We start from the raw sequence: 16,659 nt of genomic DNA, 5'->3' as shown, positions 1-16,659 counted from the left end.
ATTTCCCACATTGACTATTGCAATAGTCTCCTTACTGGTTTTCCTAAAAACAAACTCTCACCACTACAATCCATTATGAATGCAGCTATGAGGCTGATCCTCCTCGCCAAACGTTCATCGTCCACTGTCAGTCCTTCCATTGGTTACCGGTTTTCTACCGTATTCAATACAAAATACTTTACTTACACATAAGACTATTAACCAAACCACACCAACATACATCTCTTCATTCATCTGAAAATATCTCTCAACCCGACCTCTCCGATCATCACAAGATCTGCGTCTCTCATCCACGTGCATTATTTGCTCCCATTCACGGTGACAGGACTTTTTCGGACTGCACCCACTCTGTGGAATGCCCTCCCATGCACAATAAGACTTTCCTCTAGTTTCCAAACCGTCAAGCGTTCCCTGAAAACTCACATCTTCAGACAAGCTTACCAGATTCCAGAAGCGCCACTTAACCTTCAATGCTTCCATATCTAATTACATCCCCTCTCACAGTCCATACATATTCTTTCTTTCACATCCTCCTAACCTTTGCTCAAAGTTTCTGTGAGACTGAATCATACAGCCCACCAAGAATCTCTGCAGTCTGGCTGGAAAGAAATACAAGATATAGCACATATCCTTGTGTATCAATGCCTATTTCCCTATAGATTGTAAGCTTGCGAGCAGGGCCCTATTTCCTCTATGTCTGTTTGTTATTACCAAGTTTTGTTCTATTAATGTTACAATTATGAAGCAACAGAATATGTTGCGCTATATAAGAAACTGTTAATAAATAAACAAATAAATAAATTTGTCTTCTTAAGTAGTCTGGACCCAACTCTAAAATCATCAAATCATGTACAATTTGCAACCAACTTGTATGGAAAAAATAGACTGACCCTTAAGTTCGAGACCCAGTGTGATGAAAGATGATGCATGTGGCATATACATAAAAAGGTTAGACATGCGGATGACAAATGTATTTTAGACTTTGAGTCAACTAATTTAACATGCAGTACTACATTTATGTACAAACTTTTAAAATGAGCAATGATTAAGTCAACACAATGGTAAGTAAAAGACTAGGTCCACATGTTGTGGGCATATTTTCCACTTAAATAGACACATATCACCACATATCAACCACCTGACTTTTATACACTTTTTAGTAACACAATTAGTAGAGGAGCTCCTACCTTCTAAGATGTCTGTATTGTAATCAAGGATAGGAAAAGAAAGAAAAGAGCATACAATATCAACAAAAGAGAAAAATTATTTTATAGATGGCAAAGAAAAATTAATTTGTATAGTTTTATAGGGGGAGATGTATGAAGGGATGATGTGTAAAATCAGTAACTGCGCACATTATGTTATGTGCCTGTAATTATCAGCGGCGCTATTCCTGGATAGAGCGCATAAGTGGAGAGGAAATGTATGAACGGACAGTTGCACAGACAGTTTTGACAACTGTAGCCATCATTGCCGCACCACAGCACTTCTTTTTCTCAATAACAGTGTGGATGCCGCTGGGGATTTCTGACCAGAGCAAGTGCAGATTCACTGCAAGCGAAAGTCAGATGCTGAAAAAGGGAGAGTGCGATTGGATGGAAAGGTGATTTAACACTCTCCCTCTTAGGCAAACCCAGTAATAATATATTGCTGGCAGTGACAGGACCTGCTTAACCGCAATAATGGAGTGGCCGGTCTGGACATTTACTGCCAGTAAACTGGCCTGTCATACATCTCCCCCATAATTTCTCAATTGCCCATAACTATTTAAAAAGAACATAAAAAAGAGTGAGAAAAAGATGAATCCATGTACAAAGTAACTTTAGTTAATACATTGTATTAGAAAAAAAATCCAGCAATCCATCCTTCAACCCCAGATGCTCTAAAACAACTTTCAAAACAAATACAATATTTTATGATGCGGTCACAAGAGAACATACAAAGCACAACTTTCATAGAGCTGAAATGCTTCTGTGGTTGCCTATAATAACATAAGGGGTGGAAACAAATGTTCATCAACTACCACCTTTCATAAATGATAAATGAGGTGAACCATAGAAATCAAAAAAACAAAAATAATCAGTACTGTGACAGTTGTCAATTCAGCCATTCAGGGGGTGACGGAAGAACACACCTCCACCATCGCACAAGCTCTGAAGGTGCTGCAAGTCTTTCTCCTGTAACTGGTGAATTGTTTAACCTTCACTGTATCGGGGCACAACAGTAATCCAACACTAATGAATGCTGCACTTTTCTAGGTTGAAAACTGCGCATTCAAATCCTGCTTTGAGTCAGCAGCCATAGAAACCCTTTTATTGAGTTCTACAATAGTCAACGGCTGCTGAAACATTTGAAGTATCATGTAATGCTTTTTCATTTTACATAAAACACATCCTAATATTCAGATCAACTGTGGGAACAACTCTTGGCTTAATATGAGCAGTGTTTAGTAGGTCAGAATCTACATTTACCTGAACAGTGTTTTCATGGTTTTAGTTATTTCTTTTGCTAGCGTATAATTTTACATGGTTCTGTTATTTAGTATATACCAGCTGTAAGGCACATCTGCATTTGTCCAAGTTATTAAACATTTGAGTAAATGTTTTTCAATCTTTAAAATTACATTTACGTAGAACTGACTCTGTCCTGCATATTATGGTAATACTTTCCTGCTGATCACAGTGGAAGCCAAGAAACCCATTTGTGAGGAAATGTGTGTAGGTAGATATGTTGCTATATTTACCTATCTCCTCTTTACAATTCTCTATCTCAATTTGAAGAGTTTCTTCTATGTTTTCCTTCTGACACTGTTCCGCTTGAATTTGCTCTTTTAAGAATAAAATTTCTGCTTTGAGTTTTTCTTCCAGGTGGTCCGCTGCCGTATGCACACTTATAATATCTTCTCGATACTTCAAAACCAATTCATGTAGTTCCTAATTGTAAAATAAAAATAGAAATCAAGCGAGAGCGAGTGAGAGAGAATTAATTTGTTAATCATGCATTGGGAGAGACTGGAACGGAAGTGTTAATTTCACTCTGAGCTGTATATATAAAACAAAGTTCCCGGTTTTAGGGTCTGTGCGTTCGTTCGGGCTAATCTCCCACTGTGCGGATTTTGATGAGGCTTTTATGTGGCGAGGTGACATGACGTAGGATGTTATGAGATGCAGGGGGCTGCGGTGACATGACGTAGGTTATTATGAGACGCAGGGGACTGTGGTGACATGACGTAGGATGTTATGAGACGCAGGGGACTGTGGTGACATGACGTAGGATGTTATGAGACGCAGGGGACTGTGGTGACATGACGTAGGTTGTTATGAGACGCAGGGGACTGTGGTGACATGACGTAGGATGTTATGAGACGCAGGGGACTGTGGTGACATGACGTAGGATGTTATGAGACGCAGGGGACTGTGGTGACATGGCGTAGGATGTTATGAGACGCAGGGGGCTGTGGTGACATGACGTAGGTTGTTATGAGACGCAGGGGGCTGTGGTGACATGACGTAGGTTGTTATGAGACGCAGGGGGCTGTGGTGACATGACGTAGGATGTTATGAGACGCAGGGGACTGTGGTGACATGACGTAGGATGTTATGAGACGCAGGGGACTGTGGTGACATGGCGTAGGATGTTATGAGACGCAGGGGGCTGTGGTGACATGACGTAGGTTGTTATGAGACGCAGGGGGCTGTGGTGACATGACGTAGGTTGTTATGAGACGCAGGGGGCTGTGGTGACATGACGTAGGATGTTATGAGACGCAGGGAACTGTGGTGACATGACATAGGTTGTTATGAGACGCAGGGGGCTGTGGTGACATGACGTAGGATGTTATGAGACGCGGGGGGCTGTGGTGACATGGCGTAGGATGTTATGAGACGCAGGGGGCTGTGGTGACATGACGTAGGTTGTTATGAGACGCAGGGGGCTGTGGTGACATGACGTAGGTTGTTATGAGACGCAGGGGGCTGTGGTGACATGACGTAGGATGTTATGAGACGCAGGGAACTGTGGTGACATGACATAGGTTGTTATGAGACGCAGGGGGCTGTGGTGACATGACGTAGGATGTTATGAGACGCGGGGGGCTGTGGTGACATGACGTAGGATGTTATGAGACGCAGGGGACTGTGGTGACATGACGTAGGTTGTTATGAGACGCAGGGGGCTGTGGTGACATGACGTAGGATGTTATGAGACGCAGGGGACTGTGGTGACATGACGTAGGATGTTATGAGACGCAGGGGGCTGTGGTGACATGACGTAGGTTGTTATGAGACGCAGGGGACTGTGGTGACATGACGTAGGTTGTTATGAGACGCAGGGGGCTGTGGTGACATGACGTAGGTTGTTATGAGACGCAGGGAACTGTGGTGACATGACATAGGTTGTTATGAGACGCAGGGGGCTGTGGTGACATGACGTAGGTTGTTATGAGACGCAGGGGGCTGTGGTGACATGACGTAGGTTGTTATGAGACGCAGGGGACTGTGGTGACATGGCGTAGGTTGTTATGAGACGCAGGGGACTGTGGTGACATGGCGTAGGATGTTATGAGACGCAGGGGACTGTGGTGACATGGCGTAGGATGTTATGAGACGCAGGGGACTGTGGTGACATGGCGTAGGATGTTATGAGACGCAGGGGACTGTGGTGACATGACGTAGGATGTTATGAGACGCAGGGGACTGTGGTGACATGACGTAGGATGTTATGAGACGCAGGGGACTGTGGTGACATGACGTAGGTTGTTATGAGACGCAGGGGACTGTGGTGACATGACGTAGGTTGTTATGAGACGCAGGGAACTGTGGTGACATGACGTAGGTTGTTATGAGACGCAGGGGGCTGTGGTGACATGACGTAGGTTGTTATGAGACGCAGGGGGCTGTGGTGACATGACGTAGGATGTTATGAGACGCAGGGGACTGTGGTGACATGACGTAGGATGTTATGAGACGCAGGGGACTGTGGTGACATGGCGTAGGATGTTATGAGACGCAGGGGGCTGTGGTGACATGACGTAGGTTGTTATGAGACGCAGGGGGCTGTGGTGACATGACGTAGGTTGTTATGAGACGCAGGGGGCTGTGGTGACATGACGTAGGATGTTATGAGACGCAGGGAACTGTGGTGACATGACATAGGTTGTTATGAGACGCAGGGGGCTGTGGTGACATGACGTAGGATGTTATGAGACGCGGGGGGCTGTGGTGACATGACGTAGGATGTTATGAGACGCAGGGGACTGTGGTGACATGACGTAGGTTGTTATGAGACGCAGGGGGCTGTGGTGACATGACGTAGGATGTTATGAGACGCAGGGGACTGTGGTGACATGACGTAGGATGTTATGAGACGCAGGGGGCTGTGGTGACATGACGTAGGTTGTTATGAGACGCAGGGGACTGTGGTGACATGACGTAGGTTGTTATGAGACGCAGGGGGCTGTGGTGACATGACGTAGGTTGTTATGAGACGCAGGGAACTGTGGTGACATGACATAGGTTGTTATGAGACGCAGGGGGCTGTGGTGACATGACGTAGGTTGTTATGAGACGCAGGGGGCTGTGGTGACATGACGTAGGTTGTTATGAGACGCAGGGGACTGTGGTGACATGGCGTAGGTTGTTATGAGACGCAGGGGACTGTGGTGACATGGCGTAGGATGTTATGAGACGCAGGGGACTGTGGTGACATGGCGTAGGATGTTATGAGACGCAGGGGACTGTGGTGACATGGCGTAGGATGTTATGAGACGCAGGGGACTGTGGTGACATGGCGTAGGATGTTATGAGACGCAGGGGACTGTGGTGACATGACGTAGGATGTTATGAGATGCAGGGGACTGTGGTGACATGACGTAGGTTGTTATGAGATGCAGGGGGCTGTGGTGACATGACGTAGGTTGTTATGAGATGCAGGGGGCTGTGGTGACATGACGTAGGTTGTTATGAAATGCAGGGGACTGTGGTGACATGGCGTAGGATGTTATGAGACGCAGGGGACTGTGGTGACATGACGTAGGATGTTATGAGACGCAAGGGACTGTGGTGACATGACGTAGGATGTTATGAGACGCAGGGGGCTGTGGTGACATGACATAGGTTGTTATGAAATGCAGGGGGCTGTGGCGAGATGAAATTGCTCCCATGGCAGGTCGCTAGTGTATATGTATGTAGATAGATAAATATAATAGGATAGAGATTTTTATGAATCCCCTAAGTATCACCTTGAGACACAAGGAATTAACATAAGCACCAATGTTTTATATCACACTTTCAGCACTGTTTCACTGTTAAGCACTATTAGGCGATCTGCTCCCTCTTCTAGATTATTTATTTATATATCTTAATTTATATGTATTCCAGATTAACATTACCACAATAGTTTCAGGGAGGATGAAGTTTTCCGCTTGCTGGAGTGACACATGCAGGCCATGTTTTCCTTGGAGACTCTCATTGTCCTTCTGTAACCTAGCCAACTCTTCAGAGACCTGTTCCCGTGACTGCATTAAAACAGCCTCAAAATAACAGAAAAAGAAACATTAAAATGTATTGTATTTTTTTTTTTCAGTGGCTTTATCTACAGTTGGAAAATTGTGCTTTTGTATTTATCACTCATGATAAAAGTGACACAAGGTGGTTACAGCAATGGCTTTATAATGTGTTAATATTCATTTATGAAATTACCATTTGCTCTTGGACACTTCTCTTGGCATTAGAAAAAGCTTGCTGCAAATCAGTAAGCAGGGTTTCTGAGTCTTGAGCTCGCAGTGTTAGGGTGGATATCTAGCAATAACATAAAACCCATTATATATTGAACAAATTCAGTTTTTGCAATAGTGACATGCTGTTAGTATTGTGTTAAGTTATACCATACAGTATGTGACATTCAGGTAGTATTGATACATGCAATCAATTTTAGGTTTACAGTGCTGTTTATTTCTACATGGACATATATTGATGTTCAAGAGCACATTTTATAGCTGTGTATAACAATGCAGACACAATCTAATGCATCTGTTCTCTTCCATCTGTGGTCTAATAATTGACTATACAATGCATCTCAGAGCTAAGTATTCTAATTTGTTCTTCTACTAGATTGGATTTGTACAATTTCTGCTTTAATATGATACATATTTTTACATGAAAGTGCATATTATATATAGGGCCATATAGATTTAAAATGCTTCTCACAGTAATTCTTAGTTAAGTACATAGGGCATGATTCAGAATTGTACGCTAATGCCACCGCTGCTACGTACGTGTACACAGCTGCAATGCAAAAATATGCAAGCGTCGCAGCCACCAGGAGATGTATTGAGGCGCCCACCTGCCTGCTCTGCATATCCAAGTATTTGCGTAAAATGTTGCAGCATCTGCGTACACAGACGCAGCATTGGTCACAGACCGATCATTAGATTGTAGTAGCCCTGACTAAGTCTGTGGTCCTGCAGTATGGACATGAGAACGGAGATGCAGGATCACAGATGCAGAATGTGTCAGGCCCTCGAAAGTCGCAACACGACTGCGCTCTTTGCCGCCACTCCCCGTTACCTCCCCCAAACTGTGAATCACACTGCGAGTATATAATCGCGGCAATCTGACCTCCGCTAGAAAAAGAAAAGACCAGGTAACGGCAGTCAGTGTTAAGGTCTTTCCACCTCACTTCGTATTACAGGAGACGGACCAACATCACGTTTAAATGGAATAACCAATCCTATTATTTATGGAACATACCCTAGCCATTGGGCTAATGGTTAACATTGTAACAGGAGACAGAAGTTTTCATATATGCTATTTTCTGTTTTAAAAGGATTACAGGTCCCTGGACATTATCTAAACTGGTTAGGCTTAATTCTTTGCATCACAAGCAGATGCGCCTTGTGTGTTGTGTGAATATATACACACAGACACATTATATACTATTTTTATAACTGATTGCAATTGTGCTTATTATAAATTGTTGTTTATACTTCTCCAGGTACCTGGTATTTATTGTTATTTGTGAAACTATTTTATGAATACTTTGCTATAGAATAAATACATATATTCTTTAGCCATTTAATCAGAGCGGGAATTCTCTCATTCTTTATACTTTTCTTCCTTATACTATCTCTGTTTTAACTATCTTCCTTCCTTCTAATCTTAAAATGTTTTAGCGCCATAAGCATGGCTATAGTTTAGACTTTAGCTTTTCTAGCTCTTATCCTGTTAACTGGGAAGGGACCCAGGTTGCTTAAACGGCTGCTGAACATTTAACTGCTTACCCCAAAAGGTCTTGCGCAGATAGTCTAATTTGTATTGTCTATATAATCGCGGCAAGCTACTACGGTGACACATGCGCCGTGCGACTTAGACACATGCGCAAATTGCCTATTATAGCTCAACTGTGAAAATATCGGCATATCGTACAAATCTGAATCAGGATTATTATTGGGTGTGGGAGCATGGGTAAGATTTGTACCTAACTGCTGCCTTGTCATGTCAGTAATGAGCATCACTGTCCCTGGTGCTTCTGACTGCCTTCCTTTCTACAGCTGCTGGGGTACTATGCATTAGTGTGACTTGGAACCTGATGGAAAGGCACTGTGTTAGCAGAAAAAGGCACAAGTGCTCTATTCCATCTGCCAACCAAACTGGGAAGGTTAATACTCAAGCTAATGCATAGGAACAACTACAATATAGAACGTCAGCTATGACCATCATGCTCAGTAGGTAAGATTATACAGAATATAAGAGATTTCATTTTAGAGGGAGAAATCATATTTTGTGCAATATAAATACCGTATATAAATATGTATTTGATAAAAGGCAAGACACAAAACAAAATGTAGAAAGTGGATGGAGATAAAATACCAACAAATCAGCTCCTGTCATTTTTCAAACAGCCTGTTACATGGCAGTTAGTATCTGATTGGTTGGTACTTTGTCTCCAGCCACTTTCTCTCTCTCCAAGGCTTAGTACATAGGCCCCATATCCACTAAAGTGCTGATGCATCAAAAGGAGAGCTATGGTAAAACTTCTCTTCGTTACCTCTCTTTCTTCGAAGACCATAGGGTCCACAGGGAGACATTGGCGTGTATGTGGGACCTGGAGGACCAGACACCAACAGCAAAGTTATTCAATCCCAGGATGCTCCAGTCCTTCCCCCTATACCCCGCCCACAGCCTGAGGGCAACTCAGTTTTGTTAACAAGCCCAATGCTGAAGCAGGACAGGTGAGAAGGAAGACTGGTACACTGAAGAATCACACTCTCACGTAGAGAAGAAAACAAGTGACCAAGAGAAGAAGCCCATAGAAGCCAGGTGCGTCAGGACGGGTGCCTGTGGACCCTATGGACTTCGAAGAAAGAGTTAACGAAGGTAAGTTTTACCATAACTTTCCTTTTCTTCTTCAGGTTCCATAGGACTCCCCAGGGAGACATTGGGGATGTCCCAAAGCAGTTGTTCAAGTGCGGGAATGCTCCTGCGCTGATAGGAGAACCTTACACCCAAAGGAAGCATCCTGAGAGGCAAATGTATGAAAGGCATAAAACCTAAGAAAGGTGTGGACAGAAGACCAGGTGGCCGCCTTGCATAGCTGTTCATCTGAGGCGCCACGCTGGGCTGCCCATGAGGGGCCCACAGAGTGAGTAGAATGTGCAGAGACTGTAGTCGGCATAGGAAGGCCAGTCTTCACGTAAGCCTGTGAGATAGTCATGCAAATCCATCTGGCCAGAATCTGTTTGTTAGCTGGCCATTCGTTATTGTGAAATCCATATAGGACAAAGAGGGAGTCCGATTTCCCGATGGAAGTAATACGGTCCACGCAGATCTTTAGAGCATAGCCCACATCCAAAGAGGCCTCACCTGCCGAGAGGTCTGGTGAATTAAAGGCCGGAACCACAATTTCCTCATTCAGGTGGAAGCGAGAAACCACCTTGGGAAGGAAGCCTGGGCGTGTTTGAAGAACAGCCCCATCCGGATGAAATATCAAAAAGATGGAGCAACAAGAAAGTGTCCCTAAATCAGACACCCTGCGGGCAGATGCTATAGCCAGAAGAAACAGTCTTCGCAGTGAGCCATTTGACATCTACCGATTCCAGGGGTTCGAATGGAGGTTCCTGAAGTGCTTATAGCACCACTTACAAATCCCATGGAGCCACAGGAGGCACAAAGGGAGGTTGTAATGAAGGTGTGAACATCTGGTATAGGAGCACTTCTGTGCGAAATCAGAGCATGGTCTGGACCACAGAGCAGGAGAAACCCTTAGCCGTTAGGATGGATGTCTCAAGAGCCAAGCCATTAAAGACAGACTACTAGGTCCGGATGTAGACATAGACCATGAGACAAAAGGTCTACTTGTAGAGGAACTTGAAGAGGAACGTCTATGGAGAGCCTTAGAAGATCCGAGTACCAATGACGTCTGGGCCAGGCCGGAGCTATTAACAGGACTGTGCCCCTCTCCTGTCTGAATTTACGAAGCACTCAAGGAAGCAGGGATATTGGATGGAAGAGATATGCCAAATGGAAGTTCCATTTCATCGACAAGGCATCTATGAAGGCCGCGTCGGGGTCCTTTGTTCTGACTTCATAAATTGGAAGTTTGCTGTGTCTTGAGGCCATGAGATCCACTTCTGGAAGACCTAATTTGTCCACCAGAAGCTGAAAGACTTTTGGATGTAGAGACTATTCTCCTGCATGCACGTCATGACGGCTGAGGAATTCCGCTTCCCAATTGAGAATCCCCGGGATGAACACTGTGGAGATGGTTGGGAGATTGCGTTTGGCCCATGTGAGAATGTGGGACACTTCTGTCATTGCTGACTGACTGAGTGCCCCCTTGCTGATTGAGGTAGGCCACAGCTATGGCGTTATCGGACTGTACTTGTACTGACCTGTTTTTCAGAGTATTCTGAGCCAGAGTGAGAGTTCTGTAGATGGCCCGAAATTCCAGGATGTTGATTGGCAACACTGCCTCGACTGGGGTCCATCGGGCCTTGGAAGGAGTGCTGGCCAGTTACTGCACCCCACCCTCGGAGGCTTGCGTCCGTGGTGAGGAGGGCCCAGTCCAGGATCCAAAAGGGTCGACCCTGGTTCAAATGGGAAATCTGTAGCCACCAGGCTAGGGATAGGCGAATCTCTGGGGGGAGGCTCATCGTCTGGGATTTAAGCAGATGGGGTAGCCCGTTCCACCTGGAGAGGATCAGGTGTTGAAGGGGTCTGGCGCGAAACTGGGCGAACTCCACCATGTCGATGGTGCACACCATGGATCCCAATGCGAATGTGAAGCAGTCTGCGTAGTCTGTGCTGCAGTGCTTAAATTTTGTCCTCTGTGAGGAAGATTGTCTTAACTCGAGAGTCCAGGAGGGCTCCCAAATATACCATCCTTTGAGAGGGTGTCAGGGAAGACTTTTTCCAGTTTATCAGCCAACCGTGCATTTGTAGAAAGGCAATGGTTACCTGCAGATGGTGTGAAGAGTCTCTGGGGAGCTGTCCAAGTATGGGAGCAGTCTGATCTCTTGACGATGCAGAGAGGCCGCCATAGCTGCCATGATCTTGGTAAAGACCCGAGGGGCCATTGAGAGACCAAACGGCAGGGTTTCCATATGAAACCGGGGCACCCTGATAAACTTGCTCAGAGATTTGAGGTTAAGGATAGGCCGATGAGACCCATTGGGCTTCTGAACTAAGAATAGGGTAGAATAACAGCCCTTTCAGCGTTATGAGGAGGGGACCCGAATTATTACTGCTGAATTCAGTAAGTGGATGAGTTCGATGGAGGTCCTGTGCAAAAGAACTATTGGGGGGAAGGGGTCGCCTCAGGAAGGAGGGGCATATCTGTGGGAGACCACTTCTCTTACCCAGACATCTGACATGGTTTGATGCCAAACCTGGGCGAATTAAAGAAGTCGGCCTCCCACCATGGGAACCCCTAGGTAGAGACCCGCCCCGTCAGGCTGCAGGCTTGTCCTCAGACTTGGCAGGTGGACATCTAGTAGCCAAGGCTTGTTTGGCACTAGGCTTGGAGGCCTTGGCTGATGTCTGTTGCCATGGAAAGTACTGACCCTTGGCTTTGCCTTGGGGGCGAAAGGACCGAAAGGATGACGTCCTAGGTTTTGTATTATATGCAGAGGGCAGGAACACAGTCTTGGAAGCTGCCAAAGTAGTCACAATTTTATCTAATTCTGGACCAAATAGGATGTCTCCCGAATAAGGCAGAGACTCAAGAGCCCGTTTTGAGTCTGAATCTGCTTTCCAGGAACGTAGCCAAACAATACAACGGGCCACTACCGAAGTGGCAGATATCCTGGAGGCCAGGAGAGCCGTATCCATAGCTGCTGTACTTAAGTAGGAGGCTGCATCCTTAATGTGAGATACGTAGGATAGTTGTTCCCTTGAAGCAGAGGGAAATGTCTCTTCTAGGGCCTCTGCCCAACTCTCAATGGCTTTCGCCACCCAGGCCGTAGCCCTAGCAGGTTGAGTAATAGCTCCTGTAAGCAAGTAATTGGATTTAGGACAAGCTTCTATACATCTATCTGTAGTCTCCTTCAAGGAGGTTGCAGTATGAATGGGTAATGTTGCATTTTTAACCAGATGTGTTACAGGAGAATCCACTGCTGGGGGAACTTCCCATTTAGTGCAATCAGTAGCTGGAAGAGGGTAAAAGGAACTGGAAATTGAAACATTTTACCAGGCATACCTGTATTCCATGCTTCACTCATGTGAAAAGATAACTGGTCCGATTGAGGGAATTCTGGTAAAACTACCTTTTGTCGTTTAAAAAGTGCATTCTTTTTCTTAGAAGCAGGTTCATCCTCTTCTATTTGTAAAATCGATTTTACAGCTCTTCCAAGAGCAGGTATATTTAGTTTAGAGGGTGGCTCCTCTTCTCCTGAGACGGAGTCAGAGTGAGAGAGGTCTGCGTCTTCTGCCTCCCCAGATGATATACAACAGAATCAGATAATTGAGCGTACTGGAAAGATAACAGAGCACGTTTAGTAGGTTTAGTAGTTAAAGGCTTTTCCTTTTGCAGCATTTGCTGAAAAACCATAGAGGTATTAGCCAAGCTCATTACTGCGGTAGATAGTACATTTACCCATGGGTGAGACAAAGGATTTGCAGGGAGTATCTTCTGTGGCCATCCCACAGGGGGAGCCACCACGGTGACTGCTATGTGGTCCTCAAGTTTTGCCAGCTGTGAAAAGTCCGCCCAGGGCAGGTCCTGAGGGAGAGACACCGGGGCTGAGGGCCTGGGGCTGTGTAACAATTAGTACAAGGACCATCCTGAATGAGGTCCTCTGGGGCTAAGCCCACTGAGCAGGACTTACAGGACAACAGAGTAGGAGCAGCAGCCTCAGGCTGCTTGTTATTCTTTCCTCTGCCAGCCATAGCCACAAGAATAATAGAATACACAGTATGATACAGTGCAGTGAATACACTGCAATATGTGTAATATGGCATAATGTAGTGTGCAACCGCGCTATATAGTATGTGATAGCCCTCACAATTATATAGAAGATGTGAGGTACAATAAACCCCTGATACCTTAGTATATCAGGGTATAGTACAAAAAAGGGACAGGTAAAAACAGACAGTATAGAAAAGAGATTAGCGCTAGCACAAGTTGCATACAAACGCAGATAAAAACATTACATGTCTGCAATGGGCACTAAAATCAACTACACAGACCGCAGTGGCTGGTAAGATATAACGCTGTATAACCTGGCCCATGGGAGAGGTATACAGGGAGACTGGACCCAGCGTTTCCCAGAGACCTGCTTGCAGAAAATGGCTGCCGCGCATCTCTCTCAGGTGGCGGAGGGTGAGGTAGGACCAGCTCAGGGAACACCAAGACCGCAGTTGAAAGGCGCCCTGAGCTGGGGGAGGGGTTGCAGGGGGAGCGCCTTATCACCTGGCTGACGTTAACCACCGGGTCCCCAGGCCTTTATAAAATGCCTCTGCGCCAGTGTATTTGTGCCCTGGTTGTCTAGTGGAGTTGTGGGCGAACCAGTGTCCACATCAGCGCCTCCAGTCTATCTCCTGAGACCAGAGGCAAGACTGCACCAAGATGCGGGACCCCGCGAATAGGGTTCCACCTTACCTGTCCCCTGGATTCAGGACTGCAGTCTGGGTCCGGGGAGCCTGCTAGCTAGTCCCCCTCGGAACCCCGCACAGGCTTGGTATCACAGCACTGCGAAGGAGTGATGAGGCAGCAGCACAGATGTCCGGAGGACAGTCTGGTGCTGCTCGCCCATTAAGGTAAAAAGGAAAGAGTAAATCAAATCATAAAATAAAAGCTTGGGCTGCTTAATGCAGCCCCCAGTTCTAATGGTGGTCCAGCTCCTGCCGGACACCAACGAAACTGAAGTGCCCTCAGGCAGTGGGCGGGGTATAGGAGAAAGGACCGGGGCATCCTGCGATTGAAAACCTTTGCTGTTAGTGTCCTGTTCTCCAGGTCCCACCTACACCCCAATGTCTCCCTGTGGAGCCCTATGGACCCCGAAATTAAATCATGATAACCACTTGACTGCCAAGGATGAGTAAGAATTATTCCAGGCACCCTGGGAGAAGTTTCATAGTGTGAAGTGCAGACCTGATTAGTGGTCTCGTCTGTGTTTTGCTTCATGTATTGCTCCAATTCTTGCTTGTCCTTCAAACTTTTCTCCAGCTGGTCATTTGCTTGTCTCAGCATGACTTGCAGCTTTTTAACCTGACAACAAGAGCATCGAATTACGGATTTTCACCAACATTACAATGATTGGTTATACAATTCAATATAAACAGATCTGCGAAAATGTGTGTTTATCTCCATATTACTTTTGCAAAGAATAAGGAAATTTTTTCTCCATAGTTAAACAGGACATCTAATTCAGGTCTATAACTTTTGCCTTGCTAAAAACCAAGCAATAATACCAGACTAACGCCTGTCTGAAAGCTGTTACAGGACCACTCACTTGATCTCTAGTTTCTGCCTCTTGGGTTTGGATCCCTTGCAGCTGTTTTTCATAATTAGAGCACATATCACAGCGTCTTCCTAGTTTATTGCCAGCTGTTTGCACCTAGAATATATCACATGATATTGGCAAGTGAAAACAGAACTTTTGAATTTCTCTTGGGAATTGTACAATGCTTGGCTGGTTACACATGTTTTGTCCCTCATTATATTAAGAATAATCAAAGAAAATCTATACCTCTTTTTGAAGTAAATTCCACTCTATCTCGCTGACCAGGCGGTGACCAGAAGGAGGGACATATGCACTCTCTATGATCTGTGTGACACTTGACAGGAGTGAGGCAGTTTCTTCTTGCTCAGGAGTCATGGCTTTGATTGCTTTTTCCTGATCTTTGGTTAACATGAATCCACTTGGCATGTGCAAAGATCCAAGGGAAGAAGTATCAAAATTCTCAGAAACAGAATCAGCTCCAACCAATGGGCCAAAGTCAGACTCATCAAGATTTCCAGCCGATTTGGCCTTGTTGTTATAACCCAGAGTTTTTACCTGCAGTGGCCCAGAAGTACCTAAACTATCTGTTGACTGTGCTCTTCGGAGTCCATCTTTAAATAAGTCGTCTTGTTTGCTAAACCCCTCACCTTCATGCAACGCCAAGTCTGCATCTAAGGAATGGATTGAGCCATGAGAACTATTCATTAGACCCTATAAAATAGTAAACAAAAGGTGTCTGAAACAATCACTGGGAAAAAGGTGTTACATAAATATGGGGCAGCACATATGGACAATGTATTAAAATATATTATTTATAAAAATATATTAATCCAAGAAGTAGCCAAATGACATTAGAAAGTGTGTTAAAAGGAACATTTGACAGAGGATTCTCATCAACAACCCTATTTCCCAGTATCCTGCTCTCCAGCTTATTCAAGCAATCTAGTATCCAGTCCTTTGAATTTTAACCACTTGCCTGGCGTGGTTGCATGTGATGCGACCAGTCAGAAACGTCCAGTGGGCAGCTTGCCAAACGATTGATGATTTTTATCGATGGTTGCCCCCAATGACCATCAATGGTACAGCTGTCAATAGCTATCACTACAGTATTCCATAAAAATTGCTATTTTTATGGTATACGGTGTTTATAAATAAAATACATTTAAAAAAAATAAATAAAACAGTGTTGGATAAGTATTAAAAAGATGTTTTTGACCTAATTGAATCCTAAAAAACCCAGACAATTTCTGAGCCTTTTTTGGGAAAAATATTAGCCAGTGAAGTGGTTAATGTTATATCACTACTGAATGTAGAATTAATATGCAAAAAAATGATAAGAACCTCTTGACTCTGAAGATTTGGGAGAGATTCATCATAGGTTACTGTTCCAAGACGTTTGAATTCATCTTCTTGTTTATGTTTCCTTTCTTTTCGCTTACGATTTCTTTGCTCATCTTCCTCCTAAAGGATAGAGAACTTCATGATTCCACAAATTTTATTTACAGTGATATTACTCTAAATAATGTTTCCTGTTCTTAGCTGACCGGCTCAATGTACTGTGTGTTCAGAGATTCTCTTCTATACACCACTGCTGTAATGTATGGTTATGTGTTACAGTTGCATTCTTGTCATCTTGAACCAGTCTGGCCATCCTCCTCCGATCTCACTCGTTAAAGTGTTTTTAACAAAATAACTGCCACTGGCTGGCTAGGCTTTGTTTT

At 44.7% G+C, this 16,659-nt stretch overlaps 1 protein-coding gene across 1 annotated transcript in view; it reads right to left on the bottom strand.

The window, feature by feature from the left end:
• The window catches only part of RABEP1 (rabaptin, RAB GTPase binding effector protein 1), a 134,551-nt gene that overhangs the window by 31,547 nt on the left and 86,345 nt on the right, over nt 1-16,659 (bottom strand). Inside the window, exons 8-14 of the mRNA XM_088456104.1 lie at nt 16,280-16,399; nt 15,185-15,649; nt 14,948-15,052; nt 14,587-14,703; nt 6,699-6,797; nt 6,389-6,529; nt 2,744-2,933 (exon numbers count right to left, since the gene is read on the bottom strand). Coding sequence (XP_088312230.1) covers nt 2,744-2,933; nt 6,389-6,529; nt 6,699-6,797; nt 14,587-14,703; nt 14,948-15,052; nt 15,185-15,649; nt 16,280-16,399 — 1,237 coding nt within the window. The remainder of the gene's footprint in view (nt 1-2,743; nt 2,934-6,388; nt 6,530-6,698; nt 6,798-14,586; nt 14,704-14,947; nt 15,053-15,184; nt 15,650-16,279; nt 16,400-16,659) is intronic.

The sequence above is a fragment of the Taudactylus pleione genome, unplaced genomic scaffold (assembly GCF_031769625.1).
Source record: "Taudactylus pleione unplaced genomic scaffold, aTauple2 ptg000687l, whole genome shotgun sequence".
Taxonomy (NCBI): domain Eukaryota; kingdom Metazoa; phylum Chordata; class Amphibia; order Anura; family Myobatrachidae; genus Taudactylus; species Taudactylus pleione.
Note: the sequence above shows the minus strand (reverse complement) of the source record. Positions and strands in the feature narration are given on the sequence as shown.